At 37.1% G+C, this 27,593-nt stretch overlaps 2 protein-coding genes across 9 annotated transcripts in view; one reads left to right on the forward strand and one right to left on the reverse strand.

The window, feature by feature from the left end:
* The window catches only part of wdsub1 (WD repeat, sterile alpha motif and U-box domain containing 1), a 28,657-nt gene extending 24,387 nt beyond the window's left edge, over positions 1-4,270 (forward strand). For all 5 annotated transcript variants that reach the window (XR_012407448.1, XM_073953363.1, XM_017356519.3 and 2 more), the window contains 2 exon segments: positions 381-515; positions 3,497-4,270. Coding sequence is in view for 4 of the 5 variants with exons in the window: in XM_073953363.1 (XP_073809464.1) it covers positions 381-515; positions 3,497-3,648 (287 nt within the window). In the remaining variant the exon portion in view is untranslated.
* Positions 4,271-7,165: 2,895 nt separating this feature from the next.
* The window catches only part of tanc1a (tetratricopeptide repeat, ankyrin repeat and coiled-coil containing 1a), a 161,150-nt gene continuing 140,722 nt past the window's right edge, over positions 7,166-27,593 (reverse strand). For 2 of the 4 annotated variants that reach the window (XM_005165845.5, XM_005165846.6), the window contains 9 exons: positions 23,941-24,074; positions 23,740-23,863; positions 20,981-21,156; positions 18,225-18,357; positions 15,273-15,302; positions 15,088-15,179; positions 12,579-12,725; positions 11,912-12,012; positions 7,166-9,071 (listed from right to left, as the gene is read on the reverse strand). In XM_005165845.5, coding sequence (XP_005165902.1) covers positions 7,895-9,071; positions 11,912-12,012; positions 12,579-12,725; positions 15,088-15,179; positions 15,273-15,302; positions 18,225-18,357; positions 20,981-21,156; positions 23,740-23,863; positions 23,941-24,074 — 2,114 coding nt within the window. In that variant the 3' untranslated portion in view covers positions 7,166-7,894. The remainder of the gene's footprint in view (positions 9,072-11,911; positions 12,013-12,578; positions 12,726-15,087; positions 15,180-15,272; positions 15,303-18,224; positions 18,358-20,980; positions 21,157-23,739; positions 23,864-23,940; positions 24,075-27,593) is intronic. The other 2 variants (XM_001920196.7, XM_073953756.1) reach the window with 1 other exon arrangement.

Below are 27,593 nucleotides of genomic sequence, written 5' to 3' on the forward strand. Positions count from 1 at the left end.
TCTTCTAACAGGGAAAACCACCAACAATGAAGAATGCATGATTATATGGTGTCATGGCGTGCAGTTAAAAAAAAAAAAAGTCATTATGATGCAAGTGAATGGGGCAAAAACAGCCCCGAACATAACAAAACAGTCGTAAATCTGAACAATACACGCAAGGGTTAAACAACAGAATCACATTTAAGAATTTTTCCTGTAAATTAAACATTTGTGTTATTCCAGTTTGAGGAAAAAATAAATTCCAAATGTCTGAAGTGTTCTGTCATTGTAGAAAAGGTGAAGAGAGAGACACTTGGAAACGGCTCTACTGTTAGCACGGATGTATTGATCTTTGTACTTGAGTGATCGGCTGGTGTTGAAGTGTTGTTGTGTTCACTCAGAGTCTCTGGGCCTGCGGAGTAAAGTCATGAAGAAGATTGAGGAGTTGAAGATGGTGCCTGTCTATAACGGCACTCCTGACGAGTTTCTCTGTCCAATCACACGTGAGATCATGAAGGACCCTGTGATCGCTGCTGGTGAGAAATCTTCACCTGCTCCTCTCCAGATGTATTAACTTTAAATGTTAAAAGTGCTTGCCATAACTTAACATTTAATCTATTAAATATACTAGTATGCATTTTTCAAGATGCTAATACACCCAAAAAATAACACTTGCTGTTTGTTCAAGACTCACAAAAAATGAGCTCAAACAACAGAATTCTGGAATTTTTTCGGGGGACAACTTATTAGTTTTAGCATATTTAAGTGGATTGGACATGAAACAATTAAGTTAACTTGATTCGTTAAAGTAGTCTCAACACAAATAAATTGTGTGCAACCTAGCATTTTTTACAGTGTACCTTTTCATTTAAATACTAGTTCATTATTTTCTACTAGCGTTTATTCTTTAGGCACTAATTTCTAAAAGTAATAATTAATATATTATATATATTATGAATAACTTTATTTAGTACTAGTAGCCCTTATGCATTACATAATGGCACTTATTCAATATTAGTACTTTTTTTTGTTAGTTACCAGTACCCAATAAATACAGCAGATACTAATTACATACTTTTCAATATTGATTAAAAACTGTTCTATTTATAGTGTTTATTTTTGTTATTTAAATTTATCCAAATTAAATTGACGTTTTTAGACATCTATGGGATTCTCTGACAGAAATGTCAACTGTTCTAAACTAGTTAAATTGATAAGTGCTTAATCTTCAGATGCTGATATTTCAATTTAGAAACTCACACTTAAACAGATAATCGTTTTTAATTATTACGTAATAGTGTTTGTTCAGTAGGTCACTGTACTAGTTCTTATTTATTAGATACTAATACTTATTGATTGGCTTCTGGTTCCCATTTATTTACTAAGTTCTAGTACTACTTTATTGTATACCAGTATCTTTAGTAATTATTGTGAGTATCATCTGTTATCTGACATTTGGAATAAGGTATATTGTAAATCTAATTAACTACTAACTAATTAATACGTGTTAGTATCAGTTTAAAGGTGCTGTATGCAAGTTTTTGACTCTTCTAAAGCATAAAAATACCATATGTTTGCAAATATTAAAGAAACATGCCACGTGAACACTATCTGAAAAACAGTGCCGAATTCAGTTATTCTGCTTTAAAAATGTGTTTTTCTTGCTGAAACACGGTCTTTGCCTAGTTTAGCCTATTATATTGCAGCATCCCTTTTTGCTTTGGTGGAAAAACGTGTATTTCAGTCTTTCATTTAGAAAGGCTCTCAAGGCATGCATCCATGACAGAAATGCGACCTCCGGTGGACAGTAGCAAACTCCCAAATGAGACGTTGATTCAGAGTTCCACATGAGGTTATTAATTAGCAAATAATTTAAATATTACAAACGTAAACATTAGGCGAGCAGGTTACTTTGTAACCCCTTGTCCTAACAACAGTCTCGTGATGAGATTTGCATTGATTATCAATCTGGCTGTTTGCACCAGACAAAACATGACAGAAATTTAATTACAGAAGCACAGAATATGCACTCACTCACAAAATGGTACTGTTTCTAATTTAATCAATATATATTCAGCCTCTTTAACAATTAAATGTACATGCTGAATCACTATGTGTTGGTTTGCGTTATTTCACAGTTATAAAGTTCAATTTCAAACTATTTATTTTATTTTCAAGACCTGAGGTGAACGATCTGCTGCTGCTTTCAGTAGTAAAGCAATGAATGTCATGTAAAATGGCATTCAAACTTACATTGTTAGCATTTAACACTGAATAAAGCACATGAGGTGTACCTGAGGTGATCAGTTTATCCTGTTGTGCAGCTGCAAGAAATTGAAGCCGTTTCTAACATATCAATTCGGGGAGTTAGTTAGAGCAAAAACTTAATATGGGAAATATTCCTTCTATGGCGTGTCGTTGCTTTTTATCTAGAACATGACTTAAATCAGCTTTTAGGTTCAATCGTCAGACTTCCTCCTGTTGGTCCTCAATCTGGCAATCTGCGCTTGCATTTGTTTTGATCCAGGAATGCAATACCTAGTTTAACCACTGGGTGTCAAACTTACATACTGCACCTTTAACTGATGCTCATCTAAACTTCTAGTATCTATTAAATATGAATCAAATACCAATATCTAAAAAACAAAAACTACTATCTATTTAATATATTGTGTGCATTTGTACTTAAAAACATGCAAAAGTATCTAATAATAGGTAATAGTATTTAAAAACTAAGTACTAGCATTATATGACCAACTACTAGTATATTAAAAACTATGTACTACTCACAGTTGGAATACAAATTTGTTAAAAGTGACAGATCATCATAGACATCTATGGGAAAATACTCATCACTATTTAATTAAGTACTAGTAACAAATCCGTAAATACCAGCATCTAATAAATATTATGGCGAAACAGTGGCTCAGTGGTTAGCACTGTCGCCTCACAGTAAGAAGGTTGCTGGTTTGACTCCCAGCTGGGTCAGTTGGCATTTCTGTGTGGAGTTTGCATGTTCTCTCTATGTTGGCATGGGTTTCCTCCTGGTGCTCCGGTTTTCCCCACAGTCCAAAGACAAAAGCCATAGGTGAATTGGGTAGGCTAAATTGGCCATAGTGTATGTGTGTGAAATGAGTGTGTATGGGTGTTTTTCCTGGTACTATGTTGCAGCTGGAAGCATCAACTGTGTACAACATATGCTGTATGAGTTGGTGGTTGATTCTGCTGTGGTGAATTCTGATGAATAAAGGAACTAAGGCGAATGAATAAATATAATGATATATTTAATGACTAAGTACTAGACTCTTTTATAAATAATATTGAGTAAATAACAAATATGTGCTATCATATTTTCAAAATGTACTAGTATGTAAATAATCAGTGGTAATAATGGGTGCTAGTATTAACTGAAATGGATACTAGAATCTTAAAAATAGTCACTAGGAACATGAAAATAGAGACTGGTGCATTTTATAGATGAATGGCTTGCTAGATTTCTGTTGTTTTCTGCTTACAGACGGTTACTCGTATGAACGAGAGGCCATTGAGGCCTGGATCAGCACAAAGAACCGCACGAGTCCAATGACAAACCTGCCCCTGCAGACCACCCTTCTGACCCCCAACCGCACACTCAAAATGGCCATATTCAGATGGAGCACTTCTCAGTGATTTCAGATAATGCTGACCGCAGATCTGTCAGGTTACTACGACTAAAGACCCTGACAAGAATTCACTCCAGAACTGGATCGCCTTGGGACACTATATGTGAGATCAATTCAGACATTAGCATGCTGTAGATTTAGCACTTAAACTAAACGGGCTACGTAATGTCTCAGATCTGGACTCTTATTAGATTTAGCGCCGGCCTCCAACAGCAACGTGACCAGAGGCCTGTCACGTATACATTCATCATCATAACACAGCAGTGTCGAGTGGCCTTAAACATCATAATAAATGTTTATCATGCCCTCTCTGCTCCGTAGCGGACGGTTCGTTGGCGTATTTATGTGCTACGCAAACACTATAATTATGATTCTGCTGCAGCTGTCCTCCATCTCCCTTCATGAGTCACAGGTCTGAATGCAGGTGAGATCCATTCAGTCTTACTGCATTCAGTCATTATTGAACTGTTAATCAAAAGGCTTTACAAATAAGGCTATATATATATATATATATCAAGTAGATGCATCTTGTAACCAGTTAGATGGCTTTACTAAAGAACTGTATGTATATTACTGTACATAAGGGCATGGTTAGATGAACATAGAGCAATAAAATATATCTAATATGTTTTGATTTGGAGATTCATTTATTTCAACTAATTTAGAACAAATGCTTACGTCCGATTCACACGGGGCTTCAGCGTCAACGCTTGACGGAGGGCGTTTCTGAAGTTGGGGCTGATGCGATCATCACAGCAGAGTCAGCCAATGACATTAGTCCGCAATCAGCTGCTGTCTGATCTGGGATATTTGCATAAAGCAATCTGATTGGCTGACGCTTCTGTTTGTGCTTGAAAAGTTGAAACTCCAAAGTCTCTAAGGTAAGTCACTTTACTCGGCAACCATCTTTGAAACACCTATGGGTATGTGTACTTTCTATGTTCAGGCATTCTGTTTGCATAGGAAAACATCAAATTCTCCAAAATTGCTTGCCAAACTTACGCATAAATTTCATATTAGGAATCACCAATACAATTAAACAACAACTGTGTCTTTAGTTTCATTTCTAAATGTTTAAAACACACAAAATCTGTAGAAACTCTGAACCCTGGACACGTCTTGTGTATTCTAAAGTCTTTGGAAATTCCCACCTTCTGCAGCGAGCAACACAGCTGACGCAGCGCCAACAGGTCCACTATTCAGTTCAGCAATGCTTGACGTCACCTATTCAAAGTGAATGGAAAGCGCTGACGCCCCATGTGAATGGGTTGCTAGGGATGCATCACTGTTGTTCACCAAATCGAGGTAGTTATCCATCTGGTTTTATGCCTTAAAATAGCACGTCAGCAATGCGCCTCAACACACCTCGTTTTCAGACCAGCACACACCCATGACTGCACAAGTGCATGTGCGTTTACAAGCAGCACTATGCAAGTTTTTAACCTTAAACAATGCTTCTAAAATTATATCAGCGGTAGAATAACTTTTAACTCAGTGAGTTCTGCTGCTGCGGCTACCAGATCTGCCTCCTGTTGCCTGAAATCAGCTTGCAACTTTGGGTGAGTGACCCGTAAACACAGCCCTGCCCCCCGTCCCTGCCAGCAGAACAATTGACATGTATAGAAAAGCCTATGAAAACAAGAGTGTGATCTGTTTTAAAGTACACATCACATTGTTTTCATTTCCTAGGAGAAGTTGTAATGTCTTATAGCGATGACATCACTTCATGGGTGTTTTACTTTCACCAGTGGTGGAGCTGAGGACCCTTTGATTCTCAACAGATTTGCCATAGATGTTTCATACAGTGTACAGAAGCAGAGGTGTACCATCCTTCTTTTTTTAGTCCTTGTTTGCCAGTAATAAGCCAATCTCTTTTGGAGGTCAGAGTAGGAACTAAAAAGGGGTTTGGGGGGATTGCATGTCAAAACAAGATGCACAGGGGTTCCTTTTAAATCTGAGAAAAAGTTCACTCTGATCTGTATTTTAAATGATGTTAAAAATTTAAATAATAGACATCCTCTTGACCCCCCCCATAACAGTTCATTTTTGTGAATGAATAATCGCGCCATTCAGTCTATGCGAGAAAAAATGCCATTCATAAGAGTTCACATTAGACTGATTTCTCATAAAATAGATGTTTGTTTCTATATAAAGCCTAAAAGTATTCAAATTAGATGCAAATTTTGTATAGTTTGACCTAAAGAATACCGAAAATAGCTAATCTGGTCAGAATACACTAAGTAGCCTATCCCACAAAACACTGAAAACCTAAATTCATTCATTCATGTTCTTGTCGGCTTAGTCCTTTTATTTATCTGGGGTCGCTACAGTGGAACGAACCATCAACTTATCCAGCATATGTTTTATGCAGTGAATGCCCTTCCAGCTGCAACCCATCACTGGAAAACATCCATACAAACTCCTTCACACACAGACTTTAGCTTACCCAATTCACTTATAACTTATGTATTTGGAATGTGGGGGAAACCGGAGCACATGGAGGAAACCCACGTGACCACGAGGAGAACATACAAACTCTACACAGAAATGCTAACTGACCCAGCCGAGGCTCGAACCAGCGACCTTCTTGCTTTGAGGCGATCGTGCTACCCACTGCGCCACCATGACGGCCTAAAAAAAACTAAATATATTTAATTAATAAATTAGTATTATTAGATAATTAGACTTTATAAATTAGATTTATTAACAAAATTGTTGATCGTCAATGTATAATAGGGTATATGCAGAGCTAGTGTTTCTTCCCATGCTGATAAACTCCCGGTGAACAGTTAATGTGAACTTTTTTCCATTTTATGCAGTCCCTTGATGTTCTAATGTAAATTAAATTTGTTCAGTTAAATAGACTTTGTCATTCATTTAGTTGTTGAAGCGTAAAACAAGACAAAAAGCCATTTACTCGCACGCGCCCGTAAGAATCAGCAGTCTAGCGCAAAAGCTCCATTGAATATACTGAGGTAAAATAGTCATATTTTTAAGACATCTCTGTAACCCTCTGTAGTGGCTTATGTCATCTCAAGAGATGTTGCAAAATAGAGTTTATAAATAAGCACTCAGTGGTTAGCACTGTTGCCTCACAGGAAGAAGGTTGCTGGTTCTAGTCCGGCTGGGTCAATTGGCATTTCTGAGTTGAGTGCTCCAGTTTCCCCCACAGTCCAAAGACATGCGCTATAGGTAAATTGAATGAACTAAATTGACCGTAGTGTATGTGTGTGAATAAGTGTGTATGGATGTTTCCCAGTACTGTGTTGCAGCAGGAAGAGCATCCGCTGTGTAAAACATATGCTGGATAAGTTGGCGGTTCATTCCACTGTAGCAACCCCTGATGAATAAAGGGACTAAGCCGAAGGAAAAGGAATGATTTAATGGACACCATATGGATCACATTAAAAAAACCTGACAGTTTACTTCCTAATGTAAAAAACTACTTAATAAACATTTAAGAATGGGTAATAATCTCTTTGGATAAAAATAAGGCACTAGAGAAATGTAATAAAACAGTAACCTAAGTCTTAAACTGGGGTTTATTGTATATGATGCTGAAATATTCAAATACAATACATAACAGCCCTATACATAAAATAAATTGCAAATAATGAAATAACATCCATGTCCTTATAGACACCTGAATATGGTTCACCATAACATGCATGTAAACCTGGTCTCCTTTATACAGTTCATGTCGTCCTCACAATCATAGTGGTATTTCATAATATATAGCTGTGCAAAAATAACTAATATATAAAATATAATATTGTTTTAATCAGACAACCAAGCCATAAATAAATTAATCCAAACAGTGAGTAGTTTAGGAAGAAATACAACACGCTTCTCCTTGAAACACACACATACATACATACACTCACACACTCATCACCATTCAAACAGCATATGCTTTCTGAATACACAGGACTGGCCCACAATCATACTGTAAGAGACAGTGTTTCATTTTGGTAGATGTCCTATGTCCTTATTGAAGTCTAAAGCCAGGTCAGGTATCTTAATACATTAATAAACCACCTCTATCATATTTCCACTCTCCTATAATGTGCAGATGCAGCGTTGCGCATTGAAAATGTGCTTAAATACCTCTGAAGCTGTAAACAGAAATGCAAGGCAATCTTATGTTCACCTACCTGGAACAAATCCTTTCAGTTTAGTTCAACTGAGCCCCCTTACATTTATGTCGTAAGATTGTATATAATTTGTGCTTAAGGTAAAGAATGAGTTGGTAGCTACACGTTGGACTCAATAAAGGAGCGTTTGGGCTTGATGGAGCTGATCAGGATGGGGTTGTCCCGGGCCAAGCTGGCCTGCTTGTGCTTGGTGTCATTGTAGTGCTGCTGGAGAGGGTTCGTGTCCTTATATCCCGCTCCAGAATGAAATTCAGTTGTAAGTGTGCTATTGTGGATGGGCTCCTGATAAGCACTCGATTTAGAGTATTGAAGGTCACTAGTCAGTCCCTGCGAGTGCGTATTCACTACAACACCTACATTGTGGCCTACGAGTCCTTCTGGCCACCCGTAACTGGACACCAGGCTGCCGTGATGACTTTGCTGCTGCTGCTGTTGGAAACGGGCAGTTTTGTCAATGACCCCCATGAAGGGCCGTGGTTTATGCTCAGATTGCCTATCTGGAGCGCTTGCCATGGAATTGCGTAATCGGCTGGTATCTGTGAGATTCCCGCTGGAGGAGCTGGAGACTCTTACACTGCTGCTCCTGCAAAACTCTCTTGGCTCGATGTTGATTTCTGCCTTCTCTGCGAGACTGAACTGAATGCCGCCCTCTCTGGCATCACCGAGTGGACTTCTGTCAAGGCCACCAATGTCAATGCAGGGCCCTGCTCTGAGTGAGGTTGGTCGGTGCCGGCTTGGCATCGGGCTGGAGCCGGCGCTCTGTGGCGTCCTGCCTTCAGCATGTAGTGAACTGCTGTACTCTCGGTTCTTCATGCTTTGAGCTTGTCTGGACGGGAGGCGCCTGTGTGCGACCCGTCCAGGGGCAGCAGTGGAGATGGCAGACTGGGCATCTGATAACGCCAGGCAGAGAGAATCAGGTAATGTGCGGCTTTGATGCCAGCTCTCCTTCCTCTTGTCCTGCCGAGAGGATTCTTGCTCACGCCGCTCCTCCTCATCATCTGCCTGCAACATGTTTATGCTGAGACTGTCTGGGCTTTTCTCCAAACTCTCAATGTCTTGGTCGTCATCTTCAACCTCATCATCATCTTCCTCGTCGTCGTTCTCATTGTCGTCCTCGTGGTGTGAGGGGTTGCCATGAGAGGTCGGGTGTTTAGAGCCCTGCCGCTGCAGGTGTTGGCACTCCTCCTCCACTCGTGCCAGCAGACGTCTGATCTCTCGGTTACTGGGACACAGACGAGCCGCTTCATAGAGATCAGCCAGTGCGGCTGCAAACTGCCTGAGAAAGAGAAAAGCAGAGGAACGGATGAATATTTCATCTTTATTATTACATCGCACTCTGGAACATTTCTAGGAATATTATTCCCACACAACAACCATTGAAACCAGTAACACATGCTCATCTGGGTACTTCAAATCATCTTGATCTATATTTATATGCTTCTCCAAGCCACTGTTCTTGGTTGTTTGGTGCCGTCTTGCAACTGAATAGAAAGTGGGTTAGTGTAGGCTGGATTTAACAGTTTTTCTTCTTATCAGCTGTACATTTAACTAAAGTGTTAGTCAGGAAGAATAGTCTCTACAGCATGTCCTGGGCCTCCCCCACCTCCCCAGGTACAGTAGGTGGCCAGGAGGTATCAATTGTTGATGCCAGAGTCACCTCATCTGGCTTCTCTTAATGAGGAGGAGCAGTGACTTATGGTGGAGGAGTTTGAGTGCCTAAATATTTTTAGGGCTCATGTTGTTGGGGGCTGAATGTCCCTGGTAGGATCTCCCAAGGTAAAATGGTTCTGGGCGACAGGCCAGACTAAGTGTGGTTCAAAAACCTACAATATACGAGTTTGATAAAATGGAAGACTGAGATGTTGCCCCAATTATGGTGCAACCAAGGCCCCAACCTAAAGCCTGGCCTGTGGAGTCAGGGCTCGAGGCTGATTTTTTACTTCTGTGTAAAGCGCACTCGTATGATCCGGCAAAGCCTTCACACAGTTTGCATAACCCTCGCCGTGGCTGATGCCAACGCTGACATGCACCTCTCAAAAAATGGAACTATGCATCGTAACCACACGTAGTGCAAGCTTTGTGATTGGTCAACTTAGTAGCTGTGATGAGTGTGGGCAGTACTGAGAGCTGCGAGCCCAATGGAGCGAGTGTTTACAAGCGTTGACTCCTTCGAAGGAGCTCCAGATGGAAACTTGTTTTGTGTTTACCTTATGATTACAGTTGTTGCACGTTTGCCAGTTCCCGCCTCTGAAAGAGCGAGTTTTATCTACTTGTAGATTAAGGTAACATTTATAAAAAACAAAACACCTGCAAAAACCTCTATAGAGGATCCTAAAAACCTGCTGCCAGCTAGCATTTTGGATGTGTTAATGCAGAGCAACACAAACAGCGTGCAGAACTATACATGCACGACTATACGCAAGGCAGATGCCGTGGGTCACACCAACTGTTTGATGCACAAGTATGAACCAGTCTTCACATGAGATGTGGGAACATCCCTCTGTGGACCCACTACCTGCAGAAGGAGCCATAACAGTGTGAATCAGGCCGTAGTTGAAGGCCAGGGCACAACAACCCAATTATTGAACATGGAATGGAACTTCAAAAATGACTAAATAAAGGGTACATGAATTAAGAGATTTTCTTTAATCCAAATGATCATTAAACAAAAAGTATCCAACAACACCTATTGACAAAATAGGGACTTTGACACTGGCTAGTTATAGAAACAAGCCATCAGGGTGTTTATCCAGAATTAAATTTCATTCTAGGGCCATGTCCCTAATTGCAATTGCACAGTTAGTAAGGCACTAGCCACGTCATTTAGTGTGAACAACCGGAGGAAGCCCTGATCTGAGCTGTTTGTGTGTGTTTGTGGTGGGCTATGTGATAATACAGATGGAATGGAGATGTATCATTTTATGCAACACATCATCAAGGCCGAGACAAGAACACCACAGACAAAAGTGACAGGTAAACAGAAAACAATGCAGTATCATCAGGAAACAGGTGTACCTCAGGGTTCAATACTAACAACCTGCACTGAAAGCTGCTTCTCAACAGCACACACATTTGAGTTCTCTTATCTTCTTGCAATTTAAAGTACAAAAAAAGTTGCATTAAAATGCCTGTCCAAGCAAAAATGCAGCCGGCTTCTATTGTCTTGCATTAGTAACAAGCCTTGACAAACTTTCATGCTTAGGGTTGCCAAATGTCAAGTCTAAATCCCACAGATACATTTTCCCCAGTGTTTTACTTAATCCTCCTAGCCTGTACTACAAAAAAGCTGATAATCAGTTTTCTTTTTCTGAAATTAAAGAATAAATTTGCTTATCTTATGTTTCTATTCGTTGCGACTCTTCTAACTCTGTAAACCTTCAAACTAATTTCTCTGTGATGAAATGTGCTTTAAAATGTAATTACGACTACAGTGTTTGCTGAAAAAACACACTAATCCAACATACATTACCAAGTCTATGTTGTTTAAATGGAAAATTTCTTTTTTTTTAATTACTGTAATTATAAGAACATATATTATTTAATATTATTTTATAAATAGCATGTTTAAATAAGCTCTTAAAGGTTTTACCAGTTATCATTATGCAGAGTCTGTTAATGTTCAGGATAAATAGGAAAAACAGACTGGGTCAGATAAACCCCACATATAAAATGACATTTGTGTTACTAAATCAAGATGGATCTACATTGTTAAAGTAAAGACATTTCTCCAATGACCACAATCAATAAAAATCACACTTTTATGCAAAATAATCATGGTAGCCATTTTATAACTTATTGTACTGTACCTGATAGCATCAATAACCTAGTTTAATCTTCGAAAAGTAGACATAACACATTAGCAGCAGTTCATGACTCATTTCAAGCTTGATTTAAATTCAGTCAGAGATGTCTGAACAATTCAGAGCATGAATCAGACCACTGTCTTCTGCATTGAATTATGTCTAATTTCCCAACCGATTTGTGAAAAAGAACTACTAATGTTAGTGTTATGTTGCACAGTATATCTGATGACCAAAACAGCCCCAAAAATACAGGAATATCTCTCTGTTCTCAGAATCAATTCACATAATCAAAACGGGCATGAAGGTTGTTTACCTGCTGCTTCTTTTGGCTCTGGCACGAGCATAAAACGCCTCATAGGACTTTGGCTTGAGTTCGAGAGCTTTGGTAGCAAACTCCTCAGCCATGCCAAAATCCTGCCAGGAACAGACATAAATAAAGAAGAGAGAGACAACATGAGTGACAGAAAGAAGAAACAGAAAAAAATAAAGACCAATAACTTTGATCAGACTAGGCCTATGCGAGCGGTGGATTTTCTTGCAAGCCTTCATTCTGCTCATGAATGAATCTGATCGGGAGACTCTCGTTGAAATTCTGTTCTTGAGTCTGAGGTCAGAGATTCAACGAGGAGCCATAACTGTCACCCCTAATGATGCACTTTAAATGTTTAATGGCAGCAGATCCTATTAAAATAGCCATTAGAGCTGCAGGATGCCTGTGTAATTAGGAAACACGTAGCAGGACTCTCTCTCAGAGTCACGTAATCTGCTGTCTAATTGCACTTCTATGAACAGCCTGTGAGGCTCTTCTCCTCAACCTAGACAAACCAATACAATTATCCAGGGGAAGATGAGTGTGTATGCGGATCTGTGCAAAATGCAGATTGCCATTTGTATCATTAATGCTGTTTGTTGAGAGGCACAATGTGAAGAATGGTTATTGAAGGCTTTATCTGGGTTTCCAAGATACTTGTGTCACGTACGTTGGTTTTGCGGCGGCAGCGGGAGAGGTTGAGATAGAGGGAAACCCGGAGCTCTCTGAATGCCTTCAGGTCTTCCCCAAAACCTTCCCTCGGAAACTTCCGCAGCGCGTACTGATACCTCTGAGCGGCTTCCTTCATCTTCCCTTTCTGGGGGAAAAAAGAATTTCAGAAAGTCATATATGAAAATGAAACAGTGATCAAATGTTCACAGGTGTATTTGTTGGACATAGTAATAACAGCACGTAAACCATTAACATTTAAACAAACTTAAATGTTATTTTCAAAACAATATGTCATATGTACACCAAACATCTGTATGAAATGAGAGATGAAATACACAGGTAGGTAATGTGCAATAAAAATGAACACATGATTTCTTTTCATGACTAATTAACTAATTCATAGGTCTCAAGTTTTGCTCCAACCCTAATCAAACTCAATTGAAACAACTAATCATGGTGTTTAAGACTACTAGATACTATCAAGCAAGTGTGAGTTGTGGTTCAAGCTAAAATCTGCAGATCTGTAGCCCTCCAGGAGTTTGAGACCACTAAAAGTAATGTATAACAGCTCCTTAAGGGGCCGATCATCACACCGAACAGGCTTTTTGCATTGAGAGGCGCTTTTTAGGAATGATTTACTAATGGCCACAATCTTTTTCGAGCTGCTAATGCTCCCCGCACGCCACATGGTTTATCCGCCTGCTGCACCTCAAATTTTTGCTGTTGTGCACTACGTCAGTTGCGTCTTTTTCATTCTCCAATCAAATGAAAGCAGTGGTGGTGTTTCTGTTGAGGTGACAAATGTGTTTGTGCGGAGACTTTTGAAGATAGAGGAGAGACCTAGTGTTTACTGTTTTGAGTTATACAAAGCTGTATGACTTCCAGAGTTGGGTGTAAAGTGTTCCACAGTAACGCATTATTCATTCATTCATTTTCTTTTCGGCTTAGTCCCTTTATTAATCTGGGGTCGCCACAGTGAATTTAACCGCCAACTTATCTAGCACATGTTTTACACAGCGGATGCCCTTCCAGCCGCAACCCATCACTGGGAAACCCATACACACTTATTCGTACACATACAAACACTATGGACAATTTAGCCTATCCAATTCACCTGTACCGCATGTCCTTGGACTGTTTAGAGCAAGTGTTTTATGTTTTTGGTAAACTCTTTAAATCTTTTGAATATATGAAGCTGCTTTGATTAACCTAAAGTTTTTGTTTTAGTGAATATTAAATTACTGAAAAAGCTTTGGGGCGTCATGTTGGCGCAGTGGGTAGCACGATCGCCTCACAGCAAGAAGGTCGCTGGTTGGAGCCCCGATTGGGTTAGTTGGGGTTTCTGTGTGGAGTTTGCATGTTCTCCCCGTGTTCGTGTGGGTTTCCTCCAGGTGCTCCGGTTTCCTCCACAGTCCAAAAACATGCGGTACAGGTGAACTGAAAAAGCTAAATTGGCCGTAGTGTATGTGGGAGAATGCAAGAGTGTGTGGGTGTTTCCCAGTTTTGAGATGCAGGAAGGGCATGCACTGCGTAAAAACATATGCTGGATAAGTTGGTGGTTCTTCTGCTGTGGCGACCCCTGATTAATAAAGGGTCTAAGTGTGAATGAATGAATGAAAGAGCTGCAGTTAATTTTATGTTTTATAGGCATATTTTATATGTGTTAAAAGTAACATCAAAGTAAAGTAATTAGTAATCTGATTACTTTTTACATGAAGTAATTAGTAATGTAATCAAATTACAATTTTCCAGTAGTAATCAGTAATTTGTAATTATTACTTTTTTAAAGTAACTTAATCAACACTGATGACTTTATAAATGTTGAATATTAAAGTATTATTAAATATTAAAATTATAACAATATCAACAGAAAAACTCCCGCACAATACGCAGCTGTTTCAGTCATTGCCTAGTGACATAAAAGAGCACCGCACCACACCACACCACACCTCGTTTTTAGAACTGAAAAGCGCGTATGGTGTGATTGGCCTCTTACTCAACAGCCCTTAAAAGTCCTGTGAAATCCTTTGACGTGCATTTTTGTTCAATTCATGACATGATTTCAACTAAAACATAGAGAGATATTGAGACACAGCTAATGGTGTTTTGTTTTCATCACAGCTCTGCCAGTGAGTGGTTGAGCTCAAGCGCATTAAATGAAAAGCAAATGAGAAGCATCTTGAAGGGGGCGGGACATGTCAAATACTAAGAGCATTTGATTGGTCAGAAGATTTAATGGAAATCTAAAGTATAAGGTGAAGCATTTCAAAAATGTAAGTTTTTCTTATAGAAATGCAAAGTTTTGGAGCACACTCGCTAATGGATTTCCTTCAGACTAACATACTGAAACTAACATAAAAAAAAAACTTTATTTTGATTTGATAGGGATTTTTAATTTCACCTTAGTAATTGAACAAAACCGACAAGAGAATGCTAAATATTAAAGACTTGTTTTGTCCTCAAACTCAAGGTTCTACCAGGGATTGCAGTTGTTGTTAGTGACAAACCTTATAAAGCAGGTTTCCCTCCTCCATGAGCCTCTGCAGAAGTATGATGAGGATGTCTGGCTTGGAGGTGGCCATGGCCCAAGCGGCGTTACCTTCAAGAGAGAGAGAGAGAGACAGAGCAAGAGTTCAGTCCTGACACACAGCACCACACAGAGCAATCAGAGAGACTTTCCTAATGAGTGTACCTGAGCGTTCATAAGGAGATGTTCGGTAGCCTTTAGAAGTGAAAGTGACAGCGGTACAGAAAGAAAAGAAAAACAGAAAGAAAGCGTAAAGAATAAATGCAAGGGAAAACTCAAGAAAGAATACTGTACATGCCGAAACTGAGAAAGACCAAGGACTTTCATTCAAAAAGTCTGGGGATGGCAAGATTAAAAAAAAAGTTCCTTATGGTCACCAGAGCTGCATTTATTTGCTCAAAAACAGCAAACTGTATTACTGTGAAATATAAATATATACTTTTAAAATAATTGACTTATTTTAATATATGGTAAAACGCCATTTATTCCTGAAAATGAAGAGCCGTTACTCTTCAGTGTCCTCCAGAAATCTAATATGCTGATGTGGGGCTCAAGAAAACTTTATTGCTGAAAGCAGTAGTTTTGCTCAATAATGTGATGTTTCTGTGTTGCATTTATCAAACACTGAAAAAAAAGCTGGGTTCCAGACAATTCCTTCATGTTTTCCCAACACAAATCAGTTAAGTTAACTTAATTGTTTGTACAAATATAAGTAGATTGAACATAGAACAATTAAATTGAACAATTAAAAAAAAAAAAACCTTTAAGAATTGTGTTGTTTCAGTTGTAGTTTAAATAAGTGCTTTAAACGTGCAGAAAAAAATATTTTTTGGAGTGAAGGTAACTGTTCATTTTTGTCAAAATAAATAAACAGAGAAATTCCCCAATATGTTTGTATTGTTTGGTAGAAATCTTAGTGTGTTGATTTAACAGCCTAAAAAAAATGTCAAATGACTGGCAGCTATGACAAAATAAAAGTTTCAAATTTTAATTCAAATTAGGGAAAAAATGTAAAGTCAGTGTGTTTCAGTCAAACATTTAATGACGATCTGAAAAATGATTACTTTTGCACTTTATTTAGAAAGAAAAAGAGATTTCAGCTGCCAATCATTTGATCATTTTAACAGATTTTTTACAGTGTATTGTGTGTACTGAGGTTGTACATTACTACATTAAGCAATATTATATGAAAGCCTATGAGATTGTGCCTGTATTTATGATATAGCCTTTTATAAAGCAATTATTACAGCACATTAAAGGTTCAAGAAACCATCGAGTACTTTTAACACATTTTTTAACAGATTTGTGTGTGTTGAGCATCAGTTAAGACAGCATTAGCACCTGTCAGCTTTAATTGTGAATTTAGCGCAGAACTAGCAAAAATTGTCCACAGATTCTGTCTGGCCCTAATTATGGCTCAACCTTCCACTTAGTTTGTTAGAAAGGAAAGGAAAGGAAAGCTAATAGTTATGTAGCTGCTAGTTGAGCAGATGACATATCATTAGAATCAATTATATTCTCTTTTTTTAGCTGATTTAAAGAGTCGTGTCATATTTTGGTTTTGGGGTTCTCCAACAACAGGCTGATATGCAGGCAAGATCAAAAAAACACTTTCATTGTCTTATAACATGCATGTATTTTTACTTAATTATCCCAACCATTCCCATGATTTGTTTAGCGGTTTATTTGTTCCCAAACCCCTCCTTAGCGCAATACTAATCTGTACTAATTGGTCCGATGACCCAGTCTATTGTGATTGGTCGACTGTGTTCAGCACAGATTATCAACCAGCTCTGACAAAGTCCCATACATCAAGTCTTTTTTGATTCTTCCTTTAACAAACGGCAGATGAATCCCCCATTGTAAGCATGTAGATTGCTGAAGCACTCGTCAGAAAAATGACAGGAACACTGCATTTTTTGTAAAAATAATCTTCAACCACTGACTCTTCACAGCCTTATGTTTGGGTAGGTAAAATAACACTAACTTTCCCTCACACTTCAGAGCACAGCGTCTCTGCGAATTGATTCAAGCACTAGTGTTTGTCTGCTACAGTGTTTGTCTTCCTCTGTTTCTAACCACTATGAATTGACTCTTTTATAGATGAATCAATAGTTTTAAACACTGTGCACTTTCAGACTTGAGCCGGAGCTGGATATTTAACTTCACTTAGAGCTGTTACACACTGCATGGAAGGTCATTTTCAAAAATACATACGTTTAAATACATCTATTGACTAATCAGCGTCCACCCCACCGTCTTTAATTACTTAATAATAAAATAAATTTTAAAACTGCAAATGTGCTTCTCCAGGCAAACTGTAAGAGAGCTACAGTAACTAAAAGCTGAAACTCTTGTTGGCAGAGCATGCACAACAGCAAACCTCTAGAGATGAGACTCTGACGTCCAAAAAACTTGATCTTTTTGCTGGTCCTGCAGTATTATTATGTATAGTAAGGGGAAATGAGCAAGCGAAAAATTGCTAACCTCGATATTTGCTCTCTTCTAGCGGCTAACTGGAATTCTCCGTTAATGCTAATTTAAAACATGGCTTATTTTTCAGCGGATTTTTTCTTTCTTTCCTCCGATCCACAAGCGGATCTAGTGTGCAGACAAGACGGATCACACCACAGCGTCATTAAAATGCATCTGGCAAAGTCATCAACCCCAGACTGGTAGAGACTGTGGCTGCTCCAGATGTAATTAGACGTTTTTAAACTGGAGGGGGGAAATCTTCTCCTAGGGTTTGCCCTCTTTGACTTTGATTAGAAAGCTGAGTGGACTTCTCTATAAAAGTCTGTGCCCTGATGCTGAGCGTGAATGACAGAGCCATACATCACCAGCGTCCTACTTAACTGTGGGCTAACAGTCCTGCACGGCTCTGCTGCGTCTATGGCCTGGTTTCAATTGCATTTAGAACTCAGCAAATGAACGCTGCTGAATTTGCGCTCAGAAAAAAAGGGGGGAGAACAAATGGAACTGGCCACATTCTAGATTTAGAATGGACGAGCCCCTCCTGAGAACCTGACGGTGGCGATCTAGATTCTGGAGGACGGCACATGAACCCAGGAGAGGTTTCAGAGAATGTGTGTCATGATGTTCTGAGGTGAGACTCACCCAGTTTAGCCCCTTTCTTCAGCAGAGTGACCACTACTGAGGTGTTTCTGCTGCCGATGGCCCGGTCCAGAGGTCTCATGCCGCTGTAGTCCATGTGTTCAATCGCGGCTCCACATTCCACCAGATAATGCACCTGTAAACATGAATACGGCATCATTTTGAGACAAATATGTGTAGAGGGTGGTAGGAATCTTTAGGGACTTCACAATTTTAGGAGTCATGATTCAATTTCAAAATCATTCTTGACCTACATTTTTTCCTATTTCTTTGGTTGTGAAAATTCATCTTTCCAACTTTACATTGTAACCAGAATTAGAGCTTCTTTATGCTTTCGTTTATGATTGGATACATGTATGACAATACTGCCATCTTAAAATAAATTTGTTTTATTAACAAAGTTCTATTTAGACCTGTCACAATAATCAATATATCGTCTTTTTGCACAACACATGGACAGGACCTCAATCATTTTTGCACATAAAAAACGATTAATGTGCATCAATTTTGAAAATGTGCATAACTGAGTAGAATAAACTTTTTATTCGATAAGAAAAGATGCACATAAACTACAATGGAAACACTTTTACCGAACAAATTCCAGTTTGCACGTTAAAAAAGTCATGTGATTTTGTTTTAAGAGATCAAGTGATGATAAAATGCGTGTGAATGGACAAACCAGCAAGCTGAGCACATTGAAATGTTGTTTTGGTCATTCTAAAATGCCTTAACCATGTCAGTAATAGTGTTATTATATTATTAATTACCTCCAGAATAGTCAAGAGCATCTGCGCCTGTCTGTTGCCTTTAAACGCCACCATGCATTCATTGCATGTCGGCACTTGTCTTCTGAGATGAAATAATTTATTAAATAAAGAAAAAAATAATTATTCTATTTTTATATTTGATTTTTGCCAGTTAATCAGAAAGTGACGATTTTTTAATGCAATATTTAAGTTTTGCGCATACATTTTATTCAAATTTTTGGATGAAAACACAGCTAGTGTGGTTAATACAACACTTTTTAAACTATTTACTATTAATTTATTATTTACATTATTAATTTATGATTAACTATTAATTATTTTATTATATTTCCATGTGGGTGCCTGACAAGTGCAAATAGATCTAGTAGCAGATATCGCAGCCTCTGTTACTTATTACAGATTCCAAGATTATAATGAAATGAAATATTCTTAAGAATAAAAGGTTAAAGGTTCTTTGGAAGAGTGTACTTGCATTGTTTTGCTGTTATATTGTCATTCTGGTATTATATAATGAGTGGCATAAAATGGTCTTAAAATGACAATAATATGGTTGATCGCGATATATTTTGGTGCAATATATCGTAAAACAAATAATAGATATTGTGACAGGCCTAGTTATATTCAGGATGAACGAACTCTGAATGCAACATTGAAATGCAGATTACAAATATCAATTCTTAAGAACAAACAGTTCTCATTATAAAAAGAAAGCATTCGATCAAAATGTTTATATAAAAGCGATATTTGGAAATGACATTAGAGTTGCTTGTAGTTCAAAGCTACAGAGAACTTACTTTAAAACATGGTAGTACACAAAGTGTCATTCATTTGCATATCTTTGACTTTCATGCACGAATACTGATCTTTTCAAAACCATTATTTTCTATGCCATTTGTCCACATGAAAATGCAGTATCATGTTGCTCAAACCGAAACTTTCTGAAAACTCCAGCCAGGGGGAAGAGTTTCAGAAACTCCAGTTACAGTGTGGTCATGGCAACTAAAACGAGAGGTTTTGCATCATGACCTCAGCAGGTGTGCAGTTTTCTCCTTTATGATTGCCCAATATGGCTTTAATCGTGCTGGAGTCACATAGACGCGGCAGATGAGATTGACACGAGTTCTGCACGTTCACGGCAAACACGTTCCATAATGCGCATCATTCTCACTGCGTGACAGTAAGTTGTCCCCAATTCACACATTTGCATTGCTTTTGTATGTAACTTATACAGACTTAAAATACTTAATTCCGTGTTTGGTGTGAAGCAAGCATAAAACACTTGGTAACACTTTAGATTAAGGATCAGTTGACTTACATAATAAATCAAAGAAATAATATATGGCTTCTCAAAAATTGTAAATAATGGTTAAAATGCCTTTATGTTCAGTAAATCATGAATTACTGTATGTGTTTGCTCATGCTTAACTGATACAAAGTTATGAACAAGTTATACTATGATTTACAAGTTTAACCGAGTTTAAGTAGTGCATAATTCAGGACCCTTAAAATGTTTAGTTAACCATTAATTACTAGTGCTTTTGTTTTAACTAATGCTTGATTGTGAACTAATAAAACATTAATTAATGCATTATTTTGGACCCTTAATCTAAACTGTTACCAAACACTTTTATCACCACCTGTTGGTTTAGTATGATCTTAACAGTGCATCACTTAGCATTTTTTCATTTTCATGTGGACAGAGATTTGTTTTTAAATGAAGGCAGGGAAAACAACCCTTCATTAAAATACTGTGCACTTGTAAAAACATGGCAGCAACTTAAATTTGCAAGTTTCTTCATTTTTGACCAAGAGAATAGAATATATGTTTCTGTCAATGCTTAATATTTTTCTGTTTCTAGCTCATGCACGCACCTATTCTGAACTTTTGAGAATCATTAGAGGAAAAACAAAATGTATGCATTGATTTTTGCATGCATTTTCCCACTCCCACCTCTAGTTTTGTCTGCTAAACTTAAAATAATTTCAGCTCACTATGTCCGCGTCTCCGTAGAAAGCAGCCAGGTCCAGCGGAGTGCGTCCGTGCTTATCCGTGTGGTCAATCTGAGCGCCTCTGTCCACCAGAAACTCCACCACTTTCTTTTGTCCCTTCAGACATGCCCACCCAAGCGGGGTCAGACCCTCTTTATCCACTGCTGTCAAACACGCTCCTACAATGCAAACACAGAATGATGCCAGATTTGTCGCAGGAATTTTGCTGCAGTTGTAATATTAAAGCCTGTAAAGTCGAACATCTGAAATGTCACTCTAAATACAGAAAGCTTTTATGGCTCATATACTGTACACTCATCAGCCACTTTATTAGACGCACATCTTCAACCGTTTAATGCAAATATCTAATAAGCCAATCATGTCAGCAACTTGAGCAGTAAAGCGTGTTGATTTGCTTTAAAAGGAATTCAAAGAAATAGTTCACCCAAAAATGACATTTGTCATCATTTATTCACCTTCAATTTATACCCAACCTATTTCAATTGCATTGTTCTGCTGAACACAAAGGAGGATATTTGTAAGAATGTCAGTAACCAAAGAGATCTCAGCCATAGCTAGAAAAATAATTACTATAGGAGTAAATGAGTGGTGAGAACTGTTTGGTATTGACTTTCTTCCGAATATCTTCCTTTGTGTTGAGTAGAACATTAACATTTATAATAGTTAAAAAAAAACTGAGGGCCCTCCAGAGTTGGTTGAACTACCCTTTTAAGTGAGTTTGTTATATTTGTTAGAGCTAGACAGGATGGTCTGAGTATTTCAGAAACTACTAATGAACTGGGATTTTCATGCACAATCATCTTTAGTGTTTATAGAGAATGGTCCAAAAACAAATGCGTCAGAGGTCACAGTCTAGCTAAGAAAAACGCCTTCATTTTATTCAGAGACACAAACAAAGGCAGAACATTTGGTGCAGTGGCTAATAAGATCAAAAAGTCTGATCAACTGGGTTTCTGCAGGTTTCAAAGTCAAATTTAAAACCTTTTTAAGACCATTATGAATGAACTTTCAGACTTATACAGAGCTAAACACTAAGGGCCCTATCATACACCCGGCGCAGTGTGATGTAAGGCGTGACGCAGTAGTCTTTTAGTAGTTTCAGCTTGGCACAAGAGTCGTTTTGAGGCGTTGCGCTACGCTGTTTAAATAGCAAATGCATTAGCGCTCATTTTTGCGCCCATAGGCGTTCTGGTCTAAAAATGAAGCCGTTCTGAGGTGGACCGCTGGCGCATTGCTACTTTAAGAAACTATAATAGATTTTTTATTAGACCAAAACTAACCCGGTCTAAACTCCGACGCAGAGTTGCGCCTCGCTTACACACTGCTTAATACGCACAAGAGAGCAATAGGCAAATATCTTTACATATGAAAAAATATAAATATTAAGGATATATATAGTATATAATAAGAATAGATATAGGACATAAATATAAAGGATTAAAATATTACAAAACATATTATTTTCTAGCCTACATAAATATGAAAAATCACTGCTTTTATGTCTTCTTCATCTCGGGAGGTTTTTTCAGTTCATTCATAACAATTTGCTTTTGTATAATGTTATTATTATTAGCAGTATTATTTAATATATCCATATTTATATTTGTTTTATTAAAAACAAGCTTAGATTTGCCCACCTGTCAGGTTTTAGACCATATGGGGCACAGCATGTGTTTTAGGATATAACTCAGGTTTTTGAGCACATTTTGTTATTATTATTCATTTATTCATTTGCTGGAAATTAGAACTGAATTTAGAAATAGTTTTGAAACAAATATTTGCGCTTAACAAACAAAAGTATTTATTTATAGACTAATTGATGTCTGTGCGTAAAGGTTTCCCTATCCAAGAGCGAAAGTGAAAGTGATCCATTATCTCTCATTCTCACGCAGTAGATGCTCTGTTTAACAGTTTTCTGTTAAAAAACTGTTAACTGTTTGCTTGTGAAATGCTCATTTTTTCCACTTACACTTACTTTGCGTTCTGTAAATAGTTAATGCGCTCTTGGCGCGACGCAGCTGACTCTTAAAGGGAATGGGAGATGAGACTCTAATTGGTTTATTCCTAAAACACACCTATAACTCATTAGGAAAATAAACTCAACCCTTTTAGACCATGCGTCGAAGCGCAAGGCAGATTTCCCGTCCTTAAATTAGCAAAAAGCGTCCTGACACGCCCTGAAAGCGGCACCGTCCAAAAAATGGACCGTCAAAATAGAGCCCTAAGGATTTTTTTCTTAAGGCTTAGTTTGGGAAACAATATTTTTACCAAACCCAAACTCAAAGTAGCCAGAAGTCATTCATTTTCAGTGAGAACCGGCGGCGAGGATAGTAAAATCAAGTCAACTTTTTGGTATGAGCTATAATGCGGTTCGGTGGCAAGCAATCAGAATGAAGTAGTCCACCGCTTGAGAGGTGTTCAGAGAACACAGACCTGTGAACTTTGGTTCCGACCACAGTTGTTCCCGAGAGTTTGATTATTGCGGTTGCCGGATTTACAATTATTAAAAATCGTGATGACGCAGGGCCCCCTAATCATGCGGGCCTGTCCGCTACGCCACTGACAACATAAATGTAAGGAATTATTATTATTATTAATTCCAGTACTTTTATATACAATTCTTAAGCAGGAAAGAGAAATTTCCACAACATGTGTAAACTCTGATGTTAATAACTGAGGTCTTTTTTATGATCTTATTGAGTTGCGGGTAAACTAAGGACTCCCATGCCCCAATCACTGACCCTTTGAGAGCAGGAAGTCCACAGTCTCCAGGTGTCCCTCACTTGCAGCCACCATCAGTAGAGAGCGACCATGTTTATCACCGCAGTTCACATCTGCACCGCGCTGAAGAAACAACTCTGCAATCTGCAAATACGTAAAAGAGATGAGTGACGTCAATGTAAAATTGGACTTTTTTTTAAACGTGTAATAAAGGGTCATACTTGTGTGTGTCCATGTCGCACTGCATTAAAGATGGGTGCAACCCCTCTGCGGTTTGGCTGTGTTACAATGGCACCTTGATCCAGCAGGAACACACAGCCCTCCTGTTTGCCCCGTCCAGCAGCAGCTGTTAGAGCTGAGGAAGATGTGCATGTTAACGCCTGTCAACATGGGAAGCTGTCACTGCATCCAAATTATATAGTTGGCAAAATACCATGTGACAAACTCAGTAACACTTTTACTTTAAATGGTAACATGTGAATGAGATTTTATGCATGCTTATGACAACTGTCATTACTGTAAGTGTCATTCGCTTAGTTATGTCATTTTAAATGCAAAGGTAAAGAGATGTCTTTGTAACAACAACTTGACATAACCAATACATCATAACCTTTCTTTTTCTTCTTTATGACAACTTGACATTATCGAGACAACATAACTTGTCATAAATCTGTCATAAACATGATTGTCATTAGTGGGGATGCAACAATTAACCGTTTTAAATATTAACCGTGCTTTAATTCATCACGGTTAATTAATCGTTAAGGCTTCTTAACACCGCGTTTCTACATGGAACACAACTGCTGTAACTAAACAAAGCTGTGCCGACTGTGCGCTAGTTTGAAGTTCCGAGCTTGTACACTGAGGCTACATATGTTCTCTTTAAAGGAAAATATTTACATTTACATGATTAAATACTTACAATAGATTTACATTAAACAGACAAAAAGTTTTTATTTATTCTTATTTTTATTTATTTATTATTGTTCAGTCACTTATTTTCAGTGTAAAATTACTTGTGTTTAAATGTCGAAAACTCTTTTTTTTTTTTACTTTACCAAAGAGAAATGGACTATTGTTTGTTTTATTATTATTTTGTGTTGTATTTGTGTTGTATTATTTGGTTACTAAGCTGCAATAATAACACTTTAAAATATAAGGAGTTATCATGGGATTTTTTAAACTACTGTTTTGAAATGAATAAATGGATAATAATGATGATTATGCCTCAGACTATAATCGTACAACCAAAATCTATAATCGCATCCCTAATCATAAGGCTATTATAATTGTCATGAATTTCATAAAAAGCATCACTACTATTTTTTCTTGACCTCAACTACAGTGGTAAAAATGGAAATTTAATGACACTGTTATAAACTTATTTAGCACTTTTACTTAGCAGATTTAATCACAAATTCAGTTTGTCCCTTTGAAAAATGTAAATAGGTTATTATTCATTATACAATTACAATAGCCTCATGACATTCATGTTCATGACAGATTTATGACAAGTTATCCTGTCTTGGTAATATCAAGTTGCCATGACAAACACTCAAAAAATGACTTCTGCTGCTTGTTCAAACTACTTATTTAAAATGAGTTCAAACAACACAAATCTTATGTTTTTTAGAATAACTTAAATGTTTTATTTAATTTGATTTATTCAATTAGTGTTGAGACAACATGAAGGAATTGTGTGGAACCAAGCATTTTTTTTACAGTGAAGACAGGTTCTGCAGCCTTTGACTACATATGTTCTCTTTAAAAAGGAAATACTTCCATTTACATGATTAAATACTTAAAATAGATTTACATTAGACAAAAAAAAAAGATTTTTATTTATTCTTATTTTTATTTAATTATTCATTGTTCTGTCATTTATTTTCAGTGTAAAATTACTTTTGTTTAAATGTACAAAACTTTTTCACTTATTTTTAAGTCCAAAGAGAAATGGACTATTGTTTGTTTTTTACTATTATTTTGTGTTGTATTATTTGGTTACTGAGCAGCAATAATAACACTTTAAAATATAAAGCGTTATCATGGGATTTTCTAAACTAGTGTTTTGAAATGAATGAATGCATTATGCACAATGCAGGGTTATTATTCCTCAGACTATTATTGTACAACCAAAATCTATAATCGTTGCATTCCTAGTCATAAGGCTATTACAATTGTCATGAATTTTATGAACCACATCACTACTATTTTTCTTGACCTCAATTACAGTGGTAAAAATTATTTGACACTTTGACTGAGCAGAATTAACCACAAATTCAATTTGTCCCTCTAAAAAAAAAGTAACCAGATTGTTATTCATTATACAATTATAATAGCCTCAAGACATATGGGCTGTGTATAGGGAGGATCAGGCCTTTAATGTTTATTACAACCCTTCATAGAAAGATTAAAAATATGGGAGAATTGCAGAAAAACACCTTTATGGGATATTAGTGGGATAGAACTATAAAATACGGGAGAATCCCAAGAAAAAGGGAGAGTTGACAGGTATGTGACATTCATGTTTATGACAAATTCATTACAAGTTATCCTGTCTTGGTAATGTCAAGTTGTCATGACAAATACTCAAAAAATACTTTTGCTGCTTGTTCAAACTATTTAAAACGAGTTAAAACAACACAAATACTAAGTCTTTTTTGGGAGACAAGTTAATTGTTTTAGGTTCAATCCTCCTAAATTTGTAAATATTTGTGTTATGTCAAGTAGTCTTGGCAGAGACACCTTAAACAATGTTATCATTGCATTTCAAAGAACATAACTGAGTGAATGACACTTAATGACAGTTGTCATAAGCATAATTATGAAGATGTCCCTCATACTTATTACATGCGTCATGTCAATGAAGAATCTAACTATGAATCTGAGAATTCTTGCAGCAAACCTATATATGTGTGTTGTTTAAGAAATCAACCATTTATTTGTGTTGCGTTTTATTTTCATTTAGTTTTATTAATTAATTCTTCATTTCATTAAATCATATGATCATTAGTCATATATATATATATATATATATATATATATATATATATATATATATAATTATCATTATATTATTTTATTGATCATTAGTTAATGATTTGATTATTATTTGTCATTTTATTATGTTTTATATTTTATTATTATTTTTTTTCTATAATTATTGCTTCGTTATTATTTCATTTTTCCATATTGTTATAATCTTAAGAATGTGGATTCAAGCGACACTTGTTTTCATGAGTTAGAGATAAGAAAATGTCTTCATTTCAAGCTCTGTATTCTCTCTGGACAATGTTGTGAAGCAGTAATTTTCCATTGCTGTTGCATGTGGTATATTAACACACATTAAAAACCCCAAAATTTAAGGTAACATTTAGGGGAAACCGATTGGAACAAACCATTCAAGTTCAAAAACTAATCCAAATGAGTACTGTGAACTTAATCCATTTAAGTAAAAGAAGCAATTCGAGCACAGTAAAACCCAACAAATGAAGACAACTGAGTAAAACCCAATAAGGTAAGGCAACTCAAACCATTTGAGGAAACCGATTGCAACAAAACATTTGAGTAAAAAAAACCCTAATCTTTATGAGTACTGTGAACTTACTCCACTTACTCCATTTAAGTTGAAGCAATAAGGTATTTATTTAATTAACTCATTACCTTTAACACGGAGTTTAAAACTCTTTTCAAATGAGTAGAATTAACTTTGTCAATTTTGAGTTAACTACACTCATTTCATTTGGCAAAGTTGACTGTTGAGTTTTACAGTGCACTTGTTAGATTTATCCTGGTCAGACGAAGTCTGAGCATTAAATCATACGCAACTAAGAATATTCAATAAACTCTGCTCTTTCTTTATCATCATGACTTT

The sequence above is a fragment of the Danio rerio genome, chromosome 6 (genome assembly GCF_049306965.1).
Source record: "Danio rerio strain Tuebingen ecotype United States chromosome 6, GRCz12tu, whole genome shotgun sequence".
Taxonomy (NCBI): Eukaryota; Metazoa; Chordata; class Actinopteri; order Cypriniformes; family Danionidae; genus Danio; species Danio rerio.